General features: G+C 45.7%; 1 protein-coding gene across 2 annotated transcripts in view; it reads right to left on the bottom strand.

Annotated features, from left to right (window-relative positions):
• Positions 1–818: 818 nt before the first annotated feature.
• The window catches only part of LOC143781530 (putative acyl-CoA dehydrogenase 6), a 59203-nt gene continuing 41290 nt past the window's right edge, over positions 819–18731 (bottom strand). For both annotated transcript variants that reach the window (XM_077268168.1, XM_077268167.1), the window contains exons 7-10: positions 15451–15624; positions 12333–12494; positions 7943–8093; positions 819–1098 (exon numbers count right to left, since the gene is read on the bottom strand). In XM_077268168.1, the coding sequence (XP_077124283.1) occupies positions 1005–1098; positions 7943–8093; positions 12333–12494; positions 15451–15624 (581 nt within the window). In that variant the 3' untranslated portion in view covers positions 819–1004. The remainder of the gene's footprint in view (positions 1099–7942; positions 8094–12332; positions 12495–15450; positions 15625–18731) is intronic.

Raw genomic sequence — 18731 nt, forward strand, 5'->3', positions numbered from 1 at the left:
CAGAAATGGTGTGGACAGATGGTGGGCAAACATGGAGCAGGCACAAAAAAAGGAGATACAATTAGAGCAGGTACAGAAAACGGACACACTTGGAGCAGGCACAAAAAGAAGCATACTGGAGGCAGGCACAGAAAAAGCAACACCTGGGGCAGGCACATAAGAGTGGGGCACACAAAGGCAGGGGCAGTAGATTAGCCAAAAAAGGCTCATAAGAGGGCACACCTGGGGCAGGCACAGAAAAGGGCACATCTGGGGTTGATGAATTTAAGCTTCGGTGGGTAGTCCGCACTGTTATAGGAGTCTCTGGAACTTTTGGTTCCAGCACAAATTATTAAATTAATGCAGGAGACCTTCTGCCTTTTCTTTGCCCCAGGCTGTACACTATGTAACTGTCTTCCAAAATGTTTAGTTTCCACAAGTGAGTGCACCCTTTGCTTAGCAGTGCATTATTACAGTATTTTTTCTTTGTGCAGAAACTGTAAAGGAACTAACCCGTCCCTGCATGACTGGGAATGCCCATTGGTTGGTTTGTAGCTGTGCAATACTTCATTTCTCCTGCGGAGGCACTGCAGGGAAATTGAACACTAGCTGCTGAATTTCCACCTGTTATAATGCTCCAATAAAAATAGATTTCCAGACTGGACAATACCTTCAAGGATGAGATTTTTGCCTTAAAACTGCTACAAATCTGTATGGCAGTAGATTATTCTGCAATTATATAAACTCCACATAACATCATACAGGCGTCTCTGCAGATCTGAATAGCAGACATGTCAGATTTCTTCCACCATAAAATCACGTAGACAAAAATACTTCCAGAATTTTCAAAATCAACATTTATTGTAATTTTGACCAAAACATTATTACTATCTTGAGGTATAAAGTTACAGAATAAAATACACAGATCTGTGCTGACATTATTCACATTTTTTTTTACATTCACTTCTGATTCTTTTTTTTTTATATATTTTTTTTCTGGAAGGACTTAATGATATTAGATGGATTTACTTTTTACTTGGAAGGGTTCCCATATATTTGCATATAATTGCAAGCATGACTTCATCCGCTCCGGCTCCGATCGAGAGCAGCCTGGAGTCTCTGCGGAAAAGAAAATACACAGAATTAAGGGCTTGTGACAAGTTAAAAAAAATGTAACAAGAAGAAAAAAAACATTTGCAAAATGAAATATTCTTCATCTCCCATCAACCTTTACTCTGTAATTCTTAAAAAACCTTAAGTCAATTCCAGGAGCTCAGTATGTACTGAGCAGTGACTGAAAGCCCACCTGCCAACCCCTGTCACTGAAAGCCGGAGGCTGCCGGGAGGAATAAAGTTCAGTACGTTGGTGATCTTATGGGAATGTGCACACCTTGCAGATTTGTTGCTTTTTTTGTGCTCCTATCCTAACTCTGCAGTGTAATAGCATTTGGGAGACATGACAGGTTCCTTTTAATTATTTTAAGGGATGGTTTGAGGTCTGTTTAGTTTTAGGGGCGAAGTACAATGTCTGAAAAAATGTTAGGGGTTTGGTTTGGAATTTAATTCATTTTAGGGACTGGTCTGGGGTCTAATTAATTTTCGTTGCCTAGGGTATGATTAATTTTAGAGATCTGCTGCAGAATCTGAACTAATTTTTGGGGTCTGTCCTGAGGACCTTCAGCTAACCATAGACCTTCCCTGGTATTCGGAGTTCCCCTGTTATAGGGTGTTTTTTTAACTCCTATGTCATACTCTGCCCCCTTAGGCCCTACTCTAAGGCTAGGGTCACATTGCGTTAGGGCAATCCGTTAAGCGCGTAGCGCCAGCGGATTGCGCTAACGCAATGCTTCCCTAGGGTCCGCGTTCGGCGTCCCCGCTAGCGCAGATCCCCGATCTGCACTAGTGAGGAACGGACCTCGGGCGCGCCGCGGACGCTGCAAGCAGTGTCCGAGGTCCGTCACTCAAATGACGCCACATCGCTAGCGCACGCCCAATGTGGGCGGGCGCTAGCGACACGTTCACCATTACAGGCTATGGCGGCGTTAACGGACTACGTTAACACCGCGTTATGCTGCGGTGTAACGTAGTCCGTTAAACGCGGTCACATAACGCAATGTGACCCTGGCCTAACAGTATATATCAGTTTTTCCCAGAGTATTTCTTTATCATTAATGCACAGAATATTTGAGAATTGCTTAACCCCCAGAGGTATTTTCGTTTTTGTTTTTTGCTCCCCTTCTTCCCAGAGCCATAACACTTGTATTTTTTCTGTCAATATGGCCATGTGAGGGCTTGTTTTTTGCAGGACAAATTGTACTTTTGAAAGACACCATTAGTTTTAACATATTGCGTACTGGAAAATGGGAAAAAAATTCCAAGTGCTGTGAAATTGCAAAAAAAAAGTGCAATCCCATGGTTGTTTGTTGTTTGGCTTTTTTACTATGTTCACTAAATGCTAAACTGACCGGCCATTATGATTCTCCAGGTCATTACGAGTTCATATGCATGTAGAAAAGCCGCGGAGACTGCCCTTCCCGTGGTTGTTCCTTCCCGGTGAAAGACCTGGCTATTCATTGCTTGCGTTGAGAAACACTTGATGGTGTCTCCGCGGCTTTTCTACATGCATTTGCATATCTCCCATTAGGGATGGGGGCAGTGTTCTGGATCACTGCGTGGAGAAACACGTGATGGTGTCTCCGCGGTGTTGGATGTTTTCATCTCCCTGAGGTCATTCATCCTTATGTTTATATTATGAGTTCATAGGCACCAAACATGTCTATGTTCTTTTTTTATCTAAGTGGTGAAAAAAAAAATTCCAAAGCTTGTTAAAAAAAAATTTTTTTAAATTGCGCCATTTTCCTATACCCATAGCGACTCCATGTGTCGTGATCTTGGGTCGGGTGAGGGCTTATTTTTTGTGTGCCGAGCTGATGTTTTTAATGATACTGTTTTGGTGCAGATATGATCTTTTGATCGCCCGTTATTGCATTTTAATGCAATGTTGCGGTGACTAAAAAAACGTAATTCTGGCGTTATGACTTTTTTCTCCTTGCGTCGTTTAGCGATCGGGTTAATTCTTTTTTTATATTGATAGATCGGGCAGTTCTGAACTCGGCGATACCAAATATATGTGTGCTTGATTTTTTTATTGTTTTATTTTGAATGGGCAAAAGGAGGGTGATTTGAACTTCTAAATTTTTTATATTTTTTTGAAAACATTTTATTTATTTTTTTTGGCATGCTTCAATAGTCTCCATGGCAGACTAGAACCTGCCATAACCTGATCCGCCATGCTACATGCAGACGATGATCAGATCGCCTGTATGTAGCAGAATTGCTGACTTGCTATGAGCACTGACCACTGGGTGACATTCATAGCAATCCAGCAGTGACAACCATAAAGGTCTGCTGGAGACCTCTGGTTGTCATGCCGACTCATCGGCGACTCGCAGTCATAGGACACTGGCGCTGATGGGCGGGAATTTGACAGCGGCATTTAACTAGTTACCAGCCGTGGGTGGATTGCGATTTCACCCGCTGCGGTTAGAGGCACATGTCAGCTGTTCAAAACAGCTGACATGTGCCCGAAAAGATGTGGGCTCAGTGCCAGAGCCCACATCAAAGGGAGGGAGTCCGACATCGGCGTACTATTACGCCTGAGGTCAGAAAGAGGTTAAAGGGCCTCCTGTGTACACTTGCTGTCCGTGAATGGAATATGCTCATATATCTTCAGTGAATACAGATTTTCCCATTACTGAGATCATAGAGCCATAAAATGTTAGAGTTGGAAGGGTCCTCCAGGGTCATTGTGTCCAACCCCCTGCTCAATGCGGGAGTCACATGTCTTTTTTAAAATGTGCTGCCCAGAACTGGACCCAGTATTCCAGATGAGACCTGACCAAGGAGGAGCAGAGGGGGATGGGAGATGGCCGTTGGTGGCCATAAAGTTTTATGGAGAACTATAACGGTCATTTCGGGAGAGCTTGCAGTAGAAGGTCTGTGTCGGCCTCCAGCTCCTCCCATCTCCATAGACTTTTATAATCACCAATTGTCATCTCCTATCTATGGAGCGCCCCCACACTGCCGCAGGGCCGAGGGGTACCCGGTACTGGGCCTCAGAGTGTCTGTTCTGAGGGGTTGTGGTCACGGTGGCTAGGACTGCCAGTCAGTGGCCCTGCCAGTCAGTGGAAGACGTCCGGTGTAAGAGTGGTGGTGCGGTGCAATAAATAACGAGGACACCAGGTTGCAGTCTCTTTACTGATAAATCAGGGTCCTCAATCCGGAATACGGTTAACCAGGCTGCGCAAATCCGGCCGGTCCGATGGCACCTCTAGAGTTCTCTTTGCAGGTGGAAATCTGTGCCTTCCTGCTAGCGCTAAGTGTTGCGGTCCTCCCCTGCTGTGCTTACGGAAAGTCCCCACAACTGTTGTGTCTGTTTCTTAAGTTCCCTCACAACTCGATTAGATGATGTTCTGCTAATCCGTCCCTCCCTGATGTTACGGTTAGGACGGCACCCGTATGACGGGTAGGCTCGGAGCTCTTCCGGGACCCTAGAGTCGCCCCTCTCCACAAGTTGCCCCCTATGTCTTCTTAGGTGATTGGTGTGAGACAGCCCGCCTATGACTGACTGTCCTGCCGTTGGTTTGAAGTATTGCTTGAAGCTAAATGTATAAATACTTCCTCGGCGTTCCGGCCACCGGTTGTGCGCCTCAGTAGGATGTGCCTCGGTCTTACAGCACGACTCCTACTGGTATTCTCCTTGTTGCTTTGATCTCGTTTCTCACTCAGCACAATCTATCTCGCTTCTTGTCCTTTCTTAGGGCACCGCCGCTATACTGTGCAGGCACGGTCCCGTTACGTTCTCTCAGGTTGCCAGGCCTCTGTCAGGATCCCACCCCTGACAGGGACCCTTCTGGTCTCTCCCCGCAACACCCTCTGCCACAAGGTGTTGCCCGTTCGATTCCCAGTAGCTTTTCTCATCTAACTTCCTGCCTGACCCCCAGTTTTACCAGTATGTGAGGAGTGGCCTAATGAATAGCACCCTTAGCTCCCCCTGGAGGCCCGACTGTGAAATGTATTGGTGTCTGTGATACCTGGTCAGATGAACTCCTTCAGTGCCATCAGACGTACCATAGCTCCCCTTAGTGGCGGAGCCACAGTACTGCAACGACCAGGACTCTGGGGCGCTGCATCTATATAGTGGGAAAATCTGTCTTCTCTGAATAAATTTTACGCGTAAATTGAGAATAAAAGATCCATCTAGGACGAGAATGAAGCAGATTCCTCTGATAAGATCTATTACAAAGTTTCTTATTTTCCTGTATATTATTGATTTATAAATTAAAGCGACGGTTACTCTTTAAATCGTGCTGCTATTTTAGAAGAGGACCAGTCCGTCCCCGCCATGGCAGACGCAGGGTCTCATTATAAAGCAGTCACTTCACATTTACAAGGTGCTCATTTCTTGTCCAGACACAGAAGCCAAGCGGCGTACAAGCGGGGTCTTGCTGAGGTCACAGCTTTCCGGAAATGTACAAAATGTAAAAAGAACATTTAATTATTGGAGAAGAAGAAGAATCCAGATCTCCTGACCTCGTCCGAAGGTCCTGTGATAAAATCCCACAAATGAGTCTTATCGAAAATATCTCCTATTAATTATCAGTAAAAACAACAGTGCAGGCAGCGATCGCGGCTGCCGGGGTCGCAACGGGCAGCAACAGTCCCGGGTTGTGTCATGTGTCGTAGTAAAATTACCAGGCAGAATGGCGTCATCTACAGGGAAAGGAAATGTAAATATTTGTTGAGTGAAGCAAAGCGGAGGACAAGCGGGTGACGGGGCTGAGTGGGCGAGTGGCGGGCAAGGGGCGGGCTGAGCGGGCGAGCGACGGGCTGAGCGGGCGAGCGACGGGCTGAGCGGGTGAGCGACGGGCTGAGTGGGCGAGCGACGGGTTGAGCGGGTGAGCGACGGGCTGAGTGGGCAGGTGACGGGCTGAGCAGGCGAGCGACGGGCTGAGCGGGCGAGAGACGGGCTGAGTGGGCAGGTGACAGGCTGAGCGGGCGAGAGATGGGCTGAGCGAGCGAGTGACAGGCTGAGCGGGTGAGCGACGGGCTGAGTGGGCAGGTGACGGGCTGAGCGGGCGAGAGACGGGCTGAGCGGGCGAGAGACGGGCTCAGTGGGCAGGTGACGGGCTGAGCGGGCGAGAGATGGGCTGAGCGAGCGAGTGACAGGCTGAGCGGGTGAGCGACGGGCTGAGTGGGCAGGTGACGGGCTGAGCGGGCGAGCGACGGGCTGAGTGGGCAGGTGACGGGCTGAGCGGGCGAGAGACTGGCTGAGCGGGCGAGTGACGGGCTGAGCGGGCGAGAGACTGGCTGAGCGGGCGAGAGACTGGCTGAGCGGGTGAGCGACGGGCTGAGCAGGCAGGTGACGGGCTGAGCGGGCGAGCGACGGGCTGAGCGGGCGAGAGACGGGCTGAGCGGGCGAGAGACGGGCTGAGCGGGCGAGAGACGGGCTGAGCGGGCGAGAGACGGGCTGAGCGGGCGAGAGACGGGCTGAGCGGGCGAGTGACGGGCTGAGCGGGCGGGCAACGGGCTGAGCAGGCGAAGCCATGCCAGGCACCACTTGTGTGCAGCTATGTAGGAATGTATCACGACTCACGAGCTGAGATACTGTCCAGTAAATCCCAAACTGTATCATAACTTGTGCCATTGCGCAACTGGCATCGTAACGTGGAATTTTTCCTCCCAAGTATAGAAAAAAGGATCTGTCACAGTGAGAAACCGGATTTACGACTCCCCCTGATTTATAGACCCCGGCTCACAGAAATTAATAAATTCCCCAATGAGAATATGGAAACTATTTTATTGCTATATTGAAGTGGTTCCTCCGCTTTTAACAATTTCTCCTTTGAAAACACACTGATCACAAAGTGTCTTCCTCCCGGAACCCCAGCGATCAGCTGTGGGAAAACCTGACAATAAGCGTATAATTTCCCTGCAGCGCCTCCACAGGAGAGATGAAGTATTACACAATATCCCATTCATATCAAGATTAGCTCAGAAGCCCAAATATGTATTCAAAATTGCAACCTTTATCTTCTGATGTCATAGATACAAGTGAGAGGATGACATTGAGGAATTCTGTAATTACGGCCCTGCCCTTTGATGCCGCCCGGAGATTTCGATGATGGGAAATCTGATACAATGTTTCTATGCAAAGATACATTTCAATCACTGATTGTTTACACTGTTGTATCACATGTCCAGGAAGAGAAATCTCTAAGTGGTACCAAAGGGCTACAAACTCTATAAAGCCTTAAAGGGGTGGTCGAACCACCCCTTTAAATGGTACCAGTCAGGATTCCCGTCTGCTACTATAGCATATAGTATAGAGTTTTCTGTCAGTATGATCAAACCTCCTAAGCCATCTACATGGGTCTATAGGTTATAGAAAGTTGAATTAAATGATACCTGGATATCTGTGACTTGATGTCTCGTTCCAGAGTAATGCATGTTTTTTCTTAATATGTAAATGAGCTGTTAAGATCTATGGGTGGGACACAGATCTCCCTGAGAATCTACCTCTAGAGGGGCGTTACAAGTATGTTACTTTCTATCACCTGCACGTCCATATACACAGCTATAATAATAATAATAATGAGGGTTAATCTTACTGACAGATTCCGTTTAACTTAAATTTGTCCCTAAAAGGAACACTGTAGGCAAAGTAAGTACGTTGTGTTCTGCCACTGAGCAGGACCCAGGGAGGCACAGAACAGTGAGGAGAGATTCCCGGTGCTAAGCTCCGCCCACTCGGAACCTGCAAGGAAACAAATGTATCAGCCGTCCTCAGTGTTCCGTTGAGGGATTAAGCGTCAACATTTTCTTACTGATGGAAATACAATAAAAAACCTAAACATCGCTCTATAAATCTTCACAGTCCGATGTCAGGAACTGCTGGACTCACCTATAAAACCTGCTGATCCGAACTTCATTGGTGAATCCCATCCCTCCCCAGAACTGGAGGCAGCTGTCACTCAACTCTCTCGCCAAACGCCCGGCCTTTAACTTGGCCATGGAAGCTAATCTGGTCACATCATTCCCTTCGATATATAATCCTACAGAAAAAAAAACATTTATCAGCAAAGTCAATATTGAGTAACAAGCATTAGCGCTGAGAAATTGAGAGTTGAAGCCCCATGTAAATTAGCCTAGAAGTGCATAGGGGCGTGTTGATCTACACATCATGCAATGACACGCCTACAATGCACTTCCAATCTAATTTGCTCCTGGCTTCAACTCTTGATTACTCAGCACTGGCACATCGGATCACTACAAGACAGGTGTGATCATTATTATACTAAGACCTATACAGACGTATCACTAGATTCTGTAGTAGAATTGTCATTTAAAAGATACCCATTCGTGTGATGAAGGCCCGGTATATACTGCGCTAGCGAATTAGGATATTGGAAGAATTCAAAACTGACAGTTGCTTAAAGGCATACCTCCCAACATTTCTGCAAAGGAAAGAGGGATAAAGTTTTAAACCACGCCACTAACCACACCCATGCCCCCCAAACCACACCCATGTCCATGCCCCCAAACCACACCCATGTCCACACACCCCCTAACCACGTCCATGCCAACACCCCAAACCACACCCATGTCCACGTCCCAAAACCACACCCATGCCCACGCCCCCTAACCACACCCATGTCCACGCACCCCCTAACCACACCCATGTCCATGACCCCAAACCACACCCATGTCCACGTCCCAAAACCACACACATTGAGCACTGCTGATCACATTGTTTTCTAAACCGACATTGCTGGAACTGTGCCAGTAACAGATGAGAGTATTATATAGGGTATTTTATTTCATAAGGGGAACTACTTCACTTTAAAAGGAGTTGTCCAGGTAGTGGACAACCACTTTAATGTATTTATTATATAATAAAATGTATTTTTTGTCTTAAAGGGCATGTCCAGGCTGGAGGATAAAGACAGACTTTTAAATCCTAACAGCAACTGCATCGCATGCTGTGAGGATTCTCCAGTGCCTGCAACGGGCGGTCATGTGACCACAAGTATGCGATTTGCATTCATGCGGTCAGGTGCTAACTAGAAGGGTGCAGACTCGATCAATGCAAGAGTATTGAGTAAGATCAGTAGTCGGAATGTGGCCGAGAGTATGCAAATCACATGACCACAGTCACATGACCACCCGCTGCCGGCACTGGAGAATCGCACGCTGTGAGGTTTCCAAAGTCTGCAGTCACACCATCCTGGTGTATACAGTATATGTCCCCCATCCCGGTATATACAGCATATGTCCCCCATCCTGGTATATACAGTATATGTCCCCATCCCAGTATATACAGTATATGTCCCCCATCCTGGTATATACAGTATATGTCCCCCATCCCGGTATATACAGTATATGTCCCCCATCCCGGTATATACAGTATATGTCCCCCATCCTGGTATATACAGTATATGTCCCCCATCCCAGTATATACAATATATGTCCCCATCCTGGTATATACAGTATATGTCCCCCATCCTGGTATATACAGTATATGTCCCCATCCCGGTATATACAATATATGTCCCCATCCTGGTATATACAGTATATGTCCCCCATCCCGATATATACAGTATATGTCCCCCATCCTGGTATATACAGTATATGTCCCCATCCTGGTATATACAGTATATGTCCCCCATCCTGGTGTATACAGTATATGTCCCCCATCCATGTATATACAGTATATGTCCCCCATCCTGGTATATACAGTATATGTCCCCCATCCTGGTATATACAGTATATGTCCCCCATCCTGGTATATACAGTATATGTCCCCCATCCTGGTATATACAGTATATGTCCCCCATCCTGGTATATACAGTATATGTCCCCCATCCTGGTGTATACAGTATATGTCCCCCATTCTGGTATATACAGTATATGTCCCCCATCCATGTATATACAGTATATGTCCCCCATCCTGGTATATACAGTATATGTCCCCCATCCCGGTATATACAGTATATGTCCCCCATCCTGGTATATACAGTATATGTCCCCCATTCTGGTATATATGTGCTTCATCCTGGGCCCCATCCAGGTATACAGTTGAAACCAGAAGTTTCCATCCAGGACCACTAAATAAAAAGACACATATGCAGGTTTTTCTCAATATGAAATCAAAATTTTATTAGTATTTGGTACTATTGCCCCTTAACCTGAATGACTTCGGTCAGACGTTTGGGATCTCCTTCCACAAGCTTCTCACAATAGTTGGTCGGATTTTGGGCCCATTCCTCCTGACAAAACTGGTGTAACTGATCCAGGTCTGTAGGTCACCTTGCTCGCACCGGTCTTTTCAGCTTTACCCATAAATTGTATTAATGTTAATATAATATGTTTATCTATATATCTGTATATAGAGATGTTATCAGTCATTATACAGGAGGAGGTGAGCTGTGATATCACCTATTGTGAATGGTGGATCCTGTGTTATCTACTGTATATAGAGGTGTTATCAGTCATTGTACAGGAGGAGGAGGTGAGCTGTGACATCACCTATTGTGAATGGTGGATCCTGTGTTATCTACTGTATATAGAGGTGTTATCAGTCATTGTACAGGAGGAGGAGGTGAGCTGTGACATCACCTATTGTGAATGGTGGATCCTGTGTTATCTACTGTATATAGAGGTGTTATCAGTCATTGTACAGGAGGTGAGCTGTGACATCACCTATTGTGAATGGTGGATCCTGTGTTATCTACTGTATATAGAGGTATTATCAGTCATTGTACAGGAGGAGGTGAGCTGTGACATCACCTATTGTGAATGGTGGATCCTGTGTTATCTACTGTATATAGAGGTATTATCAGTCATTGTACAGGAGGAGGTGAGCTGTGACATCACCTATTGTGAATGGTGGATCCTGTGTTATCTACTGTATATAGAGGTATTATCAGTCATTGTACAGGAGGAGGAGGTGAGCTGTGACATCACCTATTGTGAATGGTGGATCCTGTGTTATCTACTGTATATAGAGGTGTTATCAGTCATTGTACAGGAGGTGAGCTGTGACATCACCTATTGTGAATGGTGGATCCTGTGTTATCTACTGTATATAGAGGTATTATCAGTCATTGTACAGGAGGAGGTGAGCTGTGACATCACCTATTGTGAATGGTGGATCCTGTGTTATCTACTGTATATAGAGGTGTTATCAGTCATTGTACAGGGGGAGGTGAGCTGTGACATCACCTATTGTGAATGGTGGATCCTGTGTTATCCACTGTATACAGAGGTGTTATCAGTCATTGTACAGGGGGAGGTGAGCTGTGACATCACCTATTGTGAATGGTGGATCCTGTGTTATCTACTGTATATAGAGGTGTTATCAGTCATTGTACAGGAGGAGGTGAGCTGTGACATCACCTATTGTGAATGGTGGATCCTGTGTTATCTACAGTATATAGAGGTGTTAGGCTACGTTCACATTTGCGTTGTGCGCCGCAGCGTCGCCGCCGCAACGCACAACGCAAACAAAAACGCAGCAAAACGCATGCACAACGCTGCGTTTTGCGCCGCATGCGTCCTTTTTTTCATTGATTTTGGGCGCAGCAAAAATGCAACTTGCTGCGTCCTCTGCGCCCGGACGCGTGCGCCGCAGTGACGCATGCGGCGCAAAACGCAAGTGCGACGCATGTCCATGCGCCTCCATGTTAAATATAGGGGCGCATGACGCATGCGGCGACGCTGCGGCGCCTGACGCTGCGGCGCAGACCGCAAATGTGAACGTAGACTTATCAATCATTGTGCAGGAGGAGGTGGTGAGCTGTGTATAATTCTGTTTTATCTACTATATGTATGTGTTACTTTTTATTGTAATCCTGTCTGTGATACTAATAAGGCTGCAGAACAGTTTACTGTGCAGAACATGAAGTGTGAGTTCGCTATTAGCTTTTATTGCCAGTTTGAAAATTGCAAGATTTTTTTTTGTAGACATGCAGTTATGCTGCGCGGTAATAATGTTTCCAAAACTCTTTATCACCTGTCTATTGTAGGAGGTTACACCTCACTATAATTCTACAAAATCACTGACTTTGCGCCATTCTACCTAGAAAAACTGATGAAGATATTGATGTTTATCACAGACATTTTTCTTTTGTTCATTAACTTTGCATTTTAATAATTAAAAAAACACTTAATTTTTTTAAAATTCATTTGCCATAAAATCCTGATTTAAGCTATAGATAATGTTCTGTGATACAAACGGCACAGTCAGACATGATCCAACCAACAACCATGCCTGGCATTAGATGAGACCTCACCGATGGTGCGATACAGCAGAGACCTCAGGAGCTCCACCTCGGTGCTCAGCTCGGCCAGACGAAAGTGCACCACCTGGTTATTGAGCAGCGGCTGACTGAAGATTTTCCTCTCACTCGTGTATTTCACTGTTTCTCCTATTAGATTTTCCATCGGAGTCAAAACTACAGATGGAATAAGAAAGTTAATACATTTCAGAGGATTAGACATTTTTCATTTCTCCACAACCGTAGCAGTATGAGGGCTTGCTTTTTGTGAGTGTAATGAGTTGCACTATTTTAGAATACATTTTAAGGGGGTGTCGCACCGTACGTTGTCAGGAATTTCCGGTATTGCTGGTGGTTGTGTGACCACGTGTATGCGATTTGGATACTTTTGGCCACATTCTGACTAGACGTGCTCAGACTCGCTCAATTAACTTGTACTGAGCGAGTCCATGCACGTCTAGTCGGAATGTGGCCAGAAGTATGCAAATAGAATACACGTGGTCACATGACTGTCCGCTCTTGCCACCAACAACAGCGTGCGGTGCGAACGGAGTGAGGGTTCTGAAGTCCGCAGTCACCTGGCAAACCCTTTAATGTCAGGTATCGGTCCCTTATTGAAGTCCTCGACAACCCCATTTAATGTTTTTTTTCTTTTGTATTTACAGTATATTTTTAAGGAATTTTACTTTGCAAAAGTGTTTTTTTATGTGATCTGCAGATGGCTTAGTTAATGATTTTTCCAACTTTACAAGCCTTAATTAGCATACAGCCTGAGAATTATCAGCACCCGCATACGTTTTATGGTGTCCCTATGGAGGGAGTTCCCTTCCCCTCTGTGACCACACAGAATTACTAAGACTACTGCCGTCTTATGCAATCACCCCTTTAGATGCTGCAATCAATAGCGACTGCGGCATCTAAAGGGGCGATTGCGGCTCTTGTGTAATACGGCAGTAGTCATAGCGCTTAGCTAATCGACCCATCACACTGACAGATCCCAAACGCTCCGACATATAAAGTTATTGAATGGTTACAAAAATTAAATAAAAATAAAAAAAATTAGATAAAATATAGTACTATGCACTGTACTGTTCACATCCCGTCCCCACACCAAAAAAAAAAAAAGAAGAAACTATAACATTAAAGTCAATAAGAATAGAGTAAATACTTTTATGGGGCAACGTTTATTTATTTTTTTATTATTTTAATATTGTTTATTATTTTAATAACTAATTTTTTTGTTGGGTAAAATCGACCAGATGCGAAAAGATCAGCGACGTCAGCAGTGTTAACGGTTAATTCTGAGTAACCCTGCCGGACTGTCTGGGTGCGCCCGGCCGTCTGCACAGCTGCAGAGAAGTGGGAATAATTTGAGCAATTCTCCCGGTGACGGATACTTGTCACCTCCGGTCTACGCCGGACATCATGTATCAGATCCACGTCCCGTCTCGCTGTGGCGAGGTGCCCTTTAAGACGTCTTACGACTTCATATTTCTCCAACTTAATCAGACACTTATTCCCCGGTCGCTGACAGCTCAGTGTAAAGCGTCATTGCTGGAAACACCAAGCTCCTATTTATATCCCACCTGGAAGAGGAAATGTCTAATTCTCCTTTATTATTAGGCGACGTCTCATTCCCTTCTTCTACTTTATAATAACACTAGCTGTTTCCAGCCAGCTAACGCTCGGCACGCTCATTGCTATCTAATTAACGCTGCTGGTGATTAAACTAAAGTAAATAATGACAACATTCAATAGTACTTACACAGGTGGTAAATTAACTTAAAATGAAGTTAATAACAATAGTGTGATGATGTGTTGGAGGTGGGATTATGTGTGGTGCTGTGGTGCGGGGGCAGGATTATGTGTGGTAATGTGGTGGGGGCAGGATTATGTGTGGTGATCTGTTGGGGGGCGGGATTATGTGTGGTGATGTGGTGGGGGCGGGATTATGTGTGGTAATGTGGTGGGGGCAGGATTATGTGTGGTGATCTGTTGGGGGGCGGGATTATGTGTGGTGATGTGGTGGGGGCAGGATTATGTGTGGTAATGTGGTGGGGGCGGGATTATGTGTGGTGATGTGTTGGGGGGTGGGATTATGTGTGGTAATGTGGTGGGGGCAGGATTATGTGTGGTGATGTGTTGGGGGGCGGGATTATGTGTGGTGATGTGGTGGGGGGTGGGATTACGTGTGGTAATGGGGTGGGGGCAGGATTATGTGTGGTGATGTGTTGGGGGGCGGGATTATGTGTGGTGATGTGGTGGGGGGGGCAGGATTATGTGTGGTGCTGTGGTGGGGGCAGGATTATGTGTGGTAATGTGGTGGGGGCGGGATTATGTGTGGTGATGTGGTGGGGGGCGGGATTGTGTGTGGTGATGTGTTGGGGGGTGGGATTATGTGTGGTAATGGGGTGGGGGCAGGATTATGTGTGGTAATGTGGTGGGGGCGGGATTATGTGTGGTAATGTGGTGGGGGCGGGATTATGTGTGGTGATGTGGTGGGGGGCGGGATTGTGTGTGGTGATGTGTTGGGGGGTGGGATTATGTGTGGTAATGGGGTGGGGGCAGGATTATGTGTGGTAATGTGGTGGGGGCGGGATTATGTGTGGTGATGTGGTGGGGGGCGGGATTATGTGTGGTGATGTGTTGGGGGGTGGGATTATGTGTGGTGATGTGTTGGGGGGCGGGATTATGTGTGGTAATGGGGTGGGGGCAGGATTATGTGTGGTGATGGGGTGGGGGCGGAGCTTCTGTGCAGGGGGCGGGATTAGCGAGTAATCACGATGCCTCATATATAAAGATTTCATGCCCGGGAAAGACAAAAACTGGACCATGGGTCTTAGTCACATCATTTATTACTAAGAATTGACCGGGAACCTCTTATAAAGTGGTTGTTGGGAAATTACAACTCCCAGCATGTCCTTAGAGCCATAGTCTATCAGGTCAGATTGGGAGTTGTAGTTCTCCATCTAAGGCTATGTGCATCCTCAGTGTTTTGAGGAGTTTATAGAGCAGAAACTTCTCCAAATCCTCTTCAAGAAGTCAAAAATTTGGAGTTTCTGCTCAGTTTTTGCTCCAAAAACTCAGCAAAAAACCCCTCAGTGTGCAGATACCCAAAGTGATGGCTACTTACCGTTAGCTACACCCCACATTCTCTCCTCCTGGAACTGCAGCATCTGGTAGATGAACCCCATGCCTTCCTCGCCTATCAGATGTTTACTGGGCACCCGGACATCTTCGAAAAATATCTGAGCTGTGTCTGACGACTTCATACCCATTTTGTCGATTTTCTTAGCGACATGCACACCTAGGATGAAAAAAGTACATTATATATAAGTATGATATAAAATAAAACTGTGACGTGCATTTCTATTCCGCCCCCTCCAGTCTGATGCCCTTAAATAAAATCCTGAGTGACCAATCGCCTCCAGAAGTCCCATAGTTAGTACATTAAGTCCTCCTGTGTGTAATTTCTTCTTAGTATAATTACAGCTATTCTGTGAAGGCCTCACAGGTTTGTGTGAGAACATTAGGGATCAAACAGCATCATGAAAACCAAGGAGCTCACCAGACAGGTCAGGGATAAGGTTGCGGAGAACAGTAAAGCAGTTACATACATAAGTTATATAGTTTGAAAAAAGACCCATCAAGTTCAACCTTTCTCCACCAATTGTAAATTTTGTCACTAAATTAACTATACCCCACAATGTTATGTGTACTGAGGAAATCATCCACCCCTTTTATGAAAGCTGTTAGGGTATGTGCCCACGTTGCGGATTCTGCTGCGGATTTTTCCGCAGCGGATTTGGAAAATCTGCAGTGCAAAACCACTGTGGTTTTCGCTGCGGATTTTCACGCTTTTTTTTCTGCGGATTCCTCTGCGGGTTTTCAACTGCACTTTCCTATTGGTGCTGGTTGAAAACCGCTGCGGAATCCGCAGAAAGAATTGACATGCTGCGGAAAATAATCCGCTGCATTTCCGCGCGGATTTTTCCGCAGCATGTGCACAGCGTTTTTTTTTTCCCATAGGTTTACATGGTACTGTAAACTTTGGGAAAACTGCTGCGGATCCGCAGCGTCAAATCCGCAACGAGTGCACATACCCTTATAGTGTCGGCCATTACTACCTCTTGTGGTCGGCATTCCACAGTCTCACTGCTCTAACTGTAAAGAACCCTTTCTTATTTAGCTGCCGGAAATCGCCTTTCTTCCACCTGTAATGAGTGCCCCGTGGTCCTCAGTATTGTCCTCGGAAGGAATAAGTCATGTGCCCTCCTCTGTACTGACCACACATATTTATTCGTGTAAATGAGATCTTCTCTGAGGCGTCTTTTTTCTAAGCTAAACAAGCCCAACTTATCCAACCTGTCATCATGTAAGAGGCCTCCATCCCTTGTAATATACGAGGCCTCCATCCAATGTAATATACGAGAGGCCTCCATCCAATGTAATATACGAGAGGCCTCCATCCCGTGTAATATACGAGAGGCCTCCATCCAATGTAATATACGAGAGGCCTCCATCCAATGTAATATACGAGAGGCCTCCATCCAATGTAATATACGAGAGGCCTCCATCCCGTGTAATATACGAGAGGCCTCCATCCCTTGTAATATACGAGAGGCCTCCATCCAATGTAATATACGAGAGGCCTCCATCCCGTGTAATATACGAGAGGCCTCCATCCAATGTAATATACGAGAGGCCTCCATCCCGTGTAATATACGAGAGGCCTCCATCCAATGTAATATACGAGAGGCCTCCATCCCGTGTAATATACGAGAGGCCTCCATCCCATGTAATATACGAGAGGCCTCCATCCAATGTAATATACGAGAGGCCTCCATCCAATGTAATATACGAGAGGCCTCCATCCCTTGTAATATACGAGAGGCCTTCATCCCATGAAATATACGAGAGGCCTCCATCCAATGTAATATACGAGCGGCCTCCATCCCTTGTAATATACGAGAGGCCTCCATCCCTTGTAATATACGAGAGGCCTCCATCCCATGTAATATATGAGGCCACTGTCCCATGTAATATATTAGAGGCCACCATCCCATGTAATGTACGAGAGGCCTCCATCCCGTGTAATATAGGAGAGGCCTCCGTCCTATGTAATATACGAGAGGCCTCCATCCCGTGTAATATAGGAGAAGCCTCCATCCCATGTAATATACGAGAGGCCTCCATCCCATGTAATATATGAGGCCACTGTCCCATGTAATATATTAGAGGCCACCATCCCATGTAATATACGAGAGGCCTCCATCCAATGTAATATAGGAGAAGCCTCCATCCCATGTAATATACGAGAGGCCTCCATCCCGTGTAATATAGGAGAAGCCTCCATCCCATGTAATATACGAGAGGCCTCCAGCACTTGTAATAATCTTACCCGTAGAATGTAAGTCCACAAGGACAGGGTCCTCTCCCCTCTGTACCAGTCTGTCATCATAAATTTGTTTACTGTAAACTATATCTGTAATTTGTATGTAACCCCTTCTCATCTGCAGCACCATGGAATTAATGGTGCTATATAAATAAATAATAATAATAATAATCTAGTTGCCGCCTTTGAACTGACATTAATTTGTGAATATCATTTTTAAAACGTGGAGCCCAAAACTGGGTCCCGTATTCTAGATGTGGCATCACAAGTGATTTATAAAGGGGAAATAATATGTTTAGATCCCGGGATTTTATCTTTTTTTTTATACAAACTAAAATCTTGTTTGCTTTTGCAGCTGCTGCCTGACATTGAGTGTTGCTGCTCAACTTTACTCATAGCCAGAATCCCCCGTCCGTCTCCTGTCCTGTAGTCCCGAATATTCTCCCATCTAATGTATATACAGCTATAGGATTACTCCGTCCCAGGTGCATCACTCTACATTAAACCTCATTTGCCAAGTGGTCGGAGATACTAGTTAGGTTGATAGAGCTAAATACAATACAATAATCCTGGAGGAAAACCTGTTAGAGGCTGCAAAAGCCTTGACACTGGCATGGAGGTTCACCTTCCAGCAGGATAACGAACCTAAACATCCTGCCAGGGCTACAATGGAGGGTTTAGATCAGAGAACATTCATGTGTGTCAACGGCCCAGTCACGGTCCAGACCGAAATCCCACTAAGAATCTGTGACAAGACATGAAAATTCCTATTCACGGGTGTCTCCATCCAATTTCTCTGAGTGAGAGCAAGTGTGCAAAAAAGAAGGGGCAAACATTTCCCTTTGTAGAGACAGACCCCAAAAGACTGCAGCAGAAATGGCAGCCAAAGGAGGTCCTGCAAAGTATTGGCTCAGGGGGGGTTGAATACTAATGCACGTCACAATTTTCAGATTTATATATTTAAAATAATTACAAAACCATGTACCAAATCCCAAAACCATAAGAAAAAATAAAAAATC

This window comes from Ranitomeya variabilis, chromosome 6 (genome assembly GCF_051348905.1).
Source record: "Ranitomeya variabilis isolate aRanVar5 chromosome 6, aRanVar5.hap1, whole genome shotgun sequence".
Lineage (NCBI taxonomy): Eukaryota > Metazoa > Chordata > Amphibia > Anura > Dendrobatidae > Ranitomeya > Ranitomeya variabilis.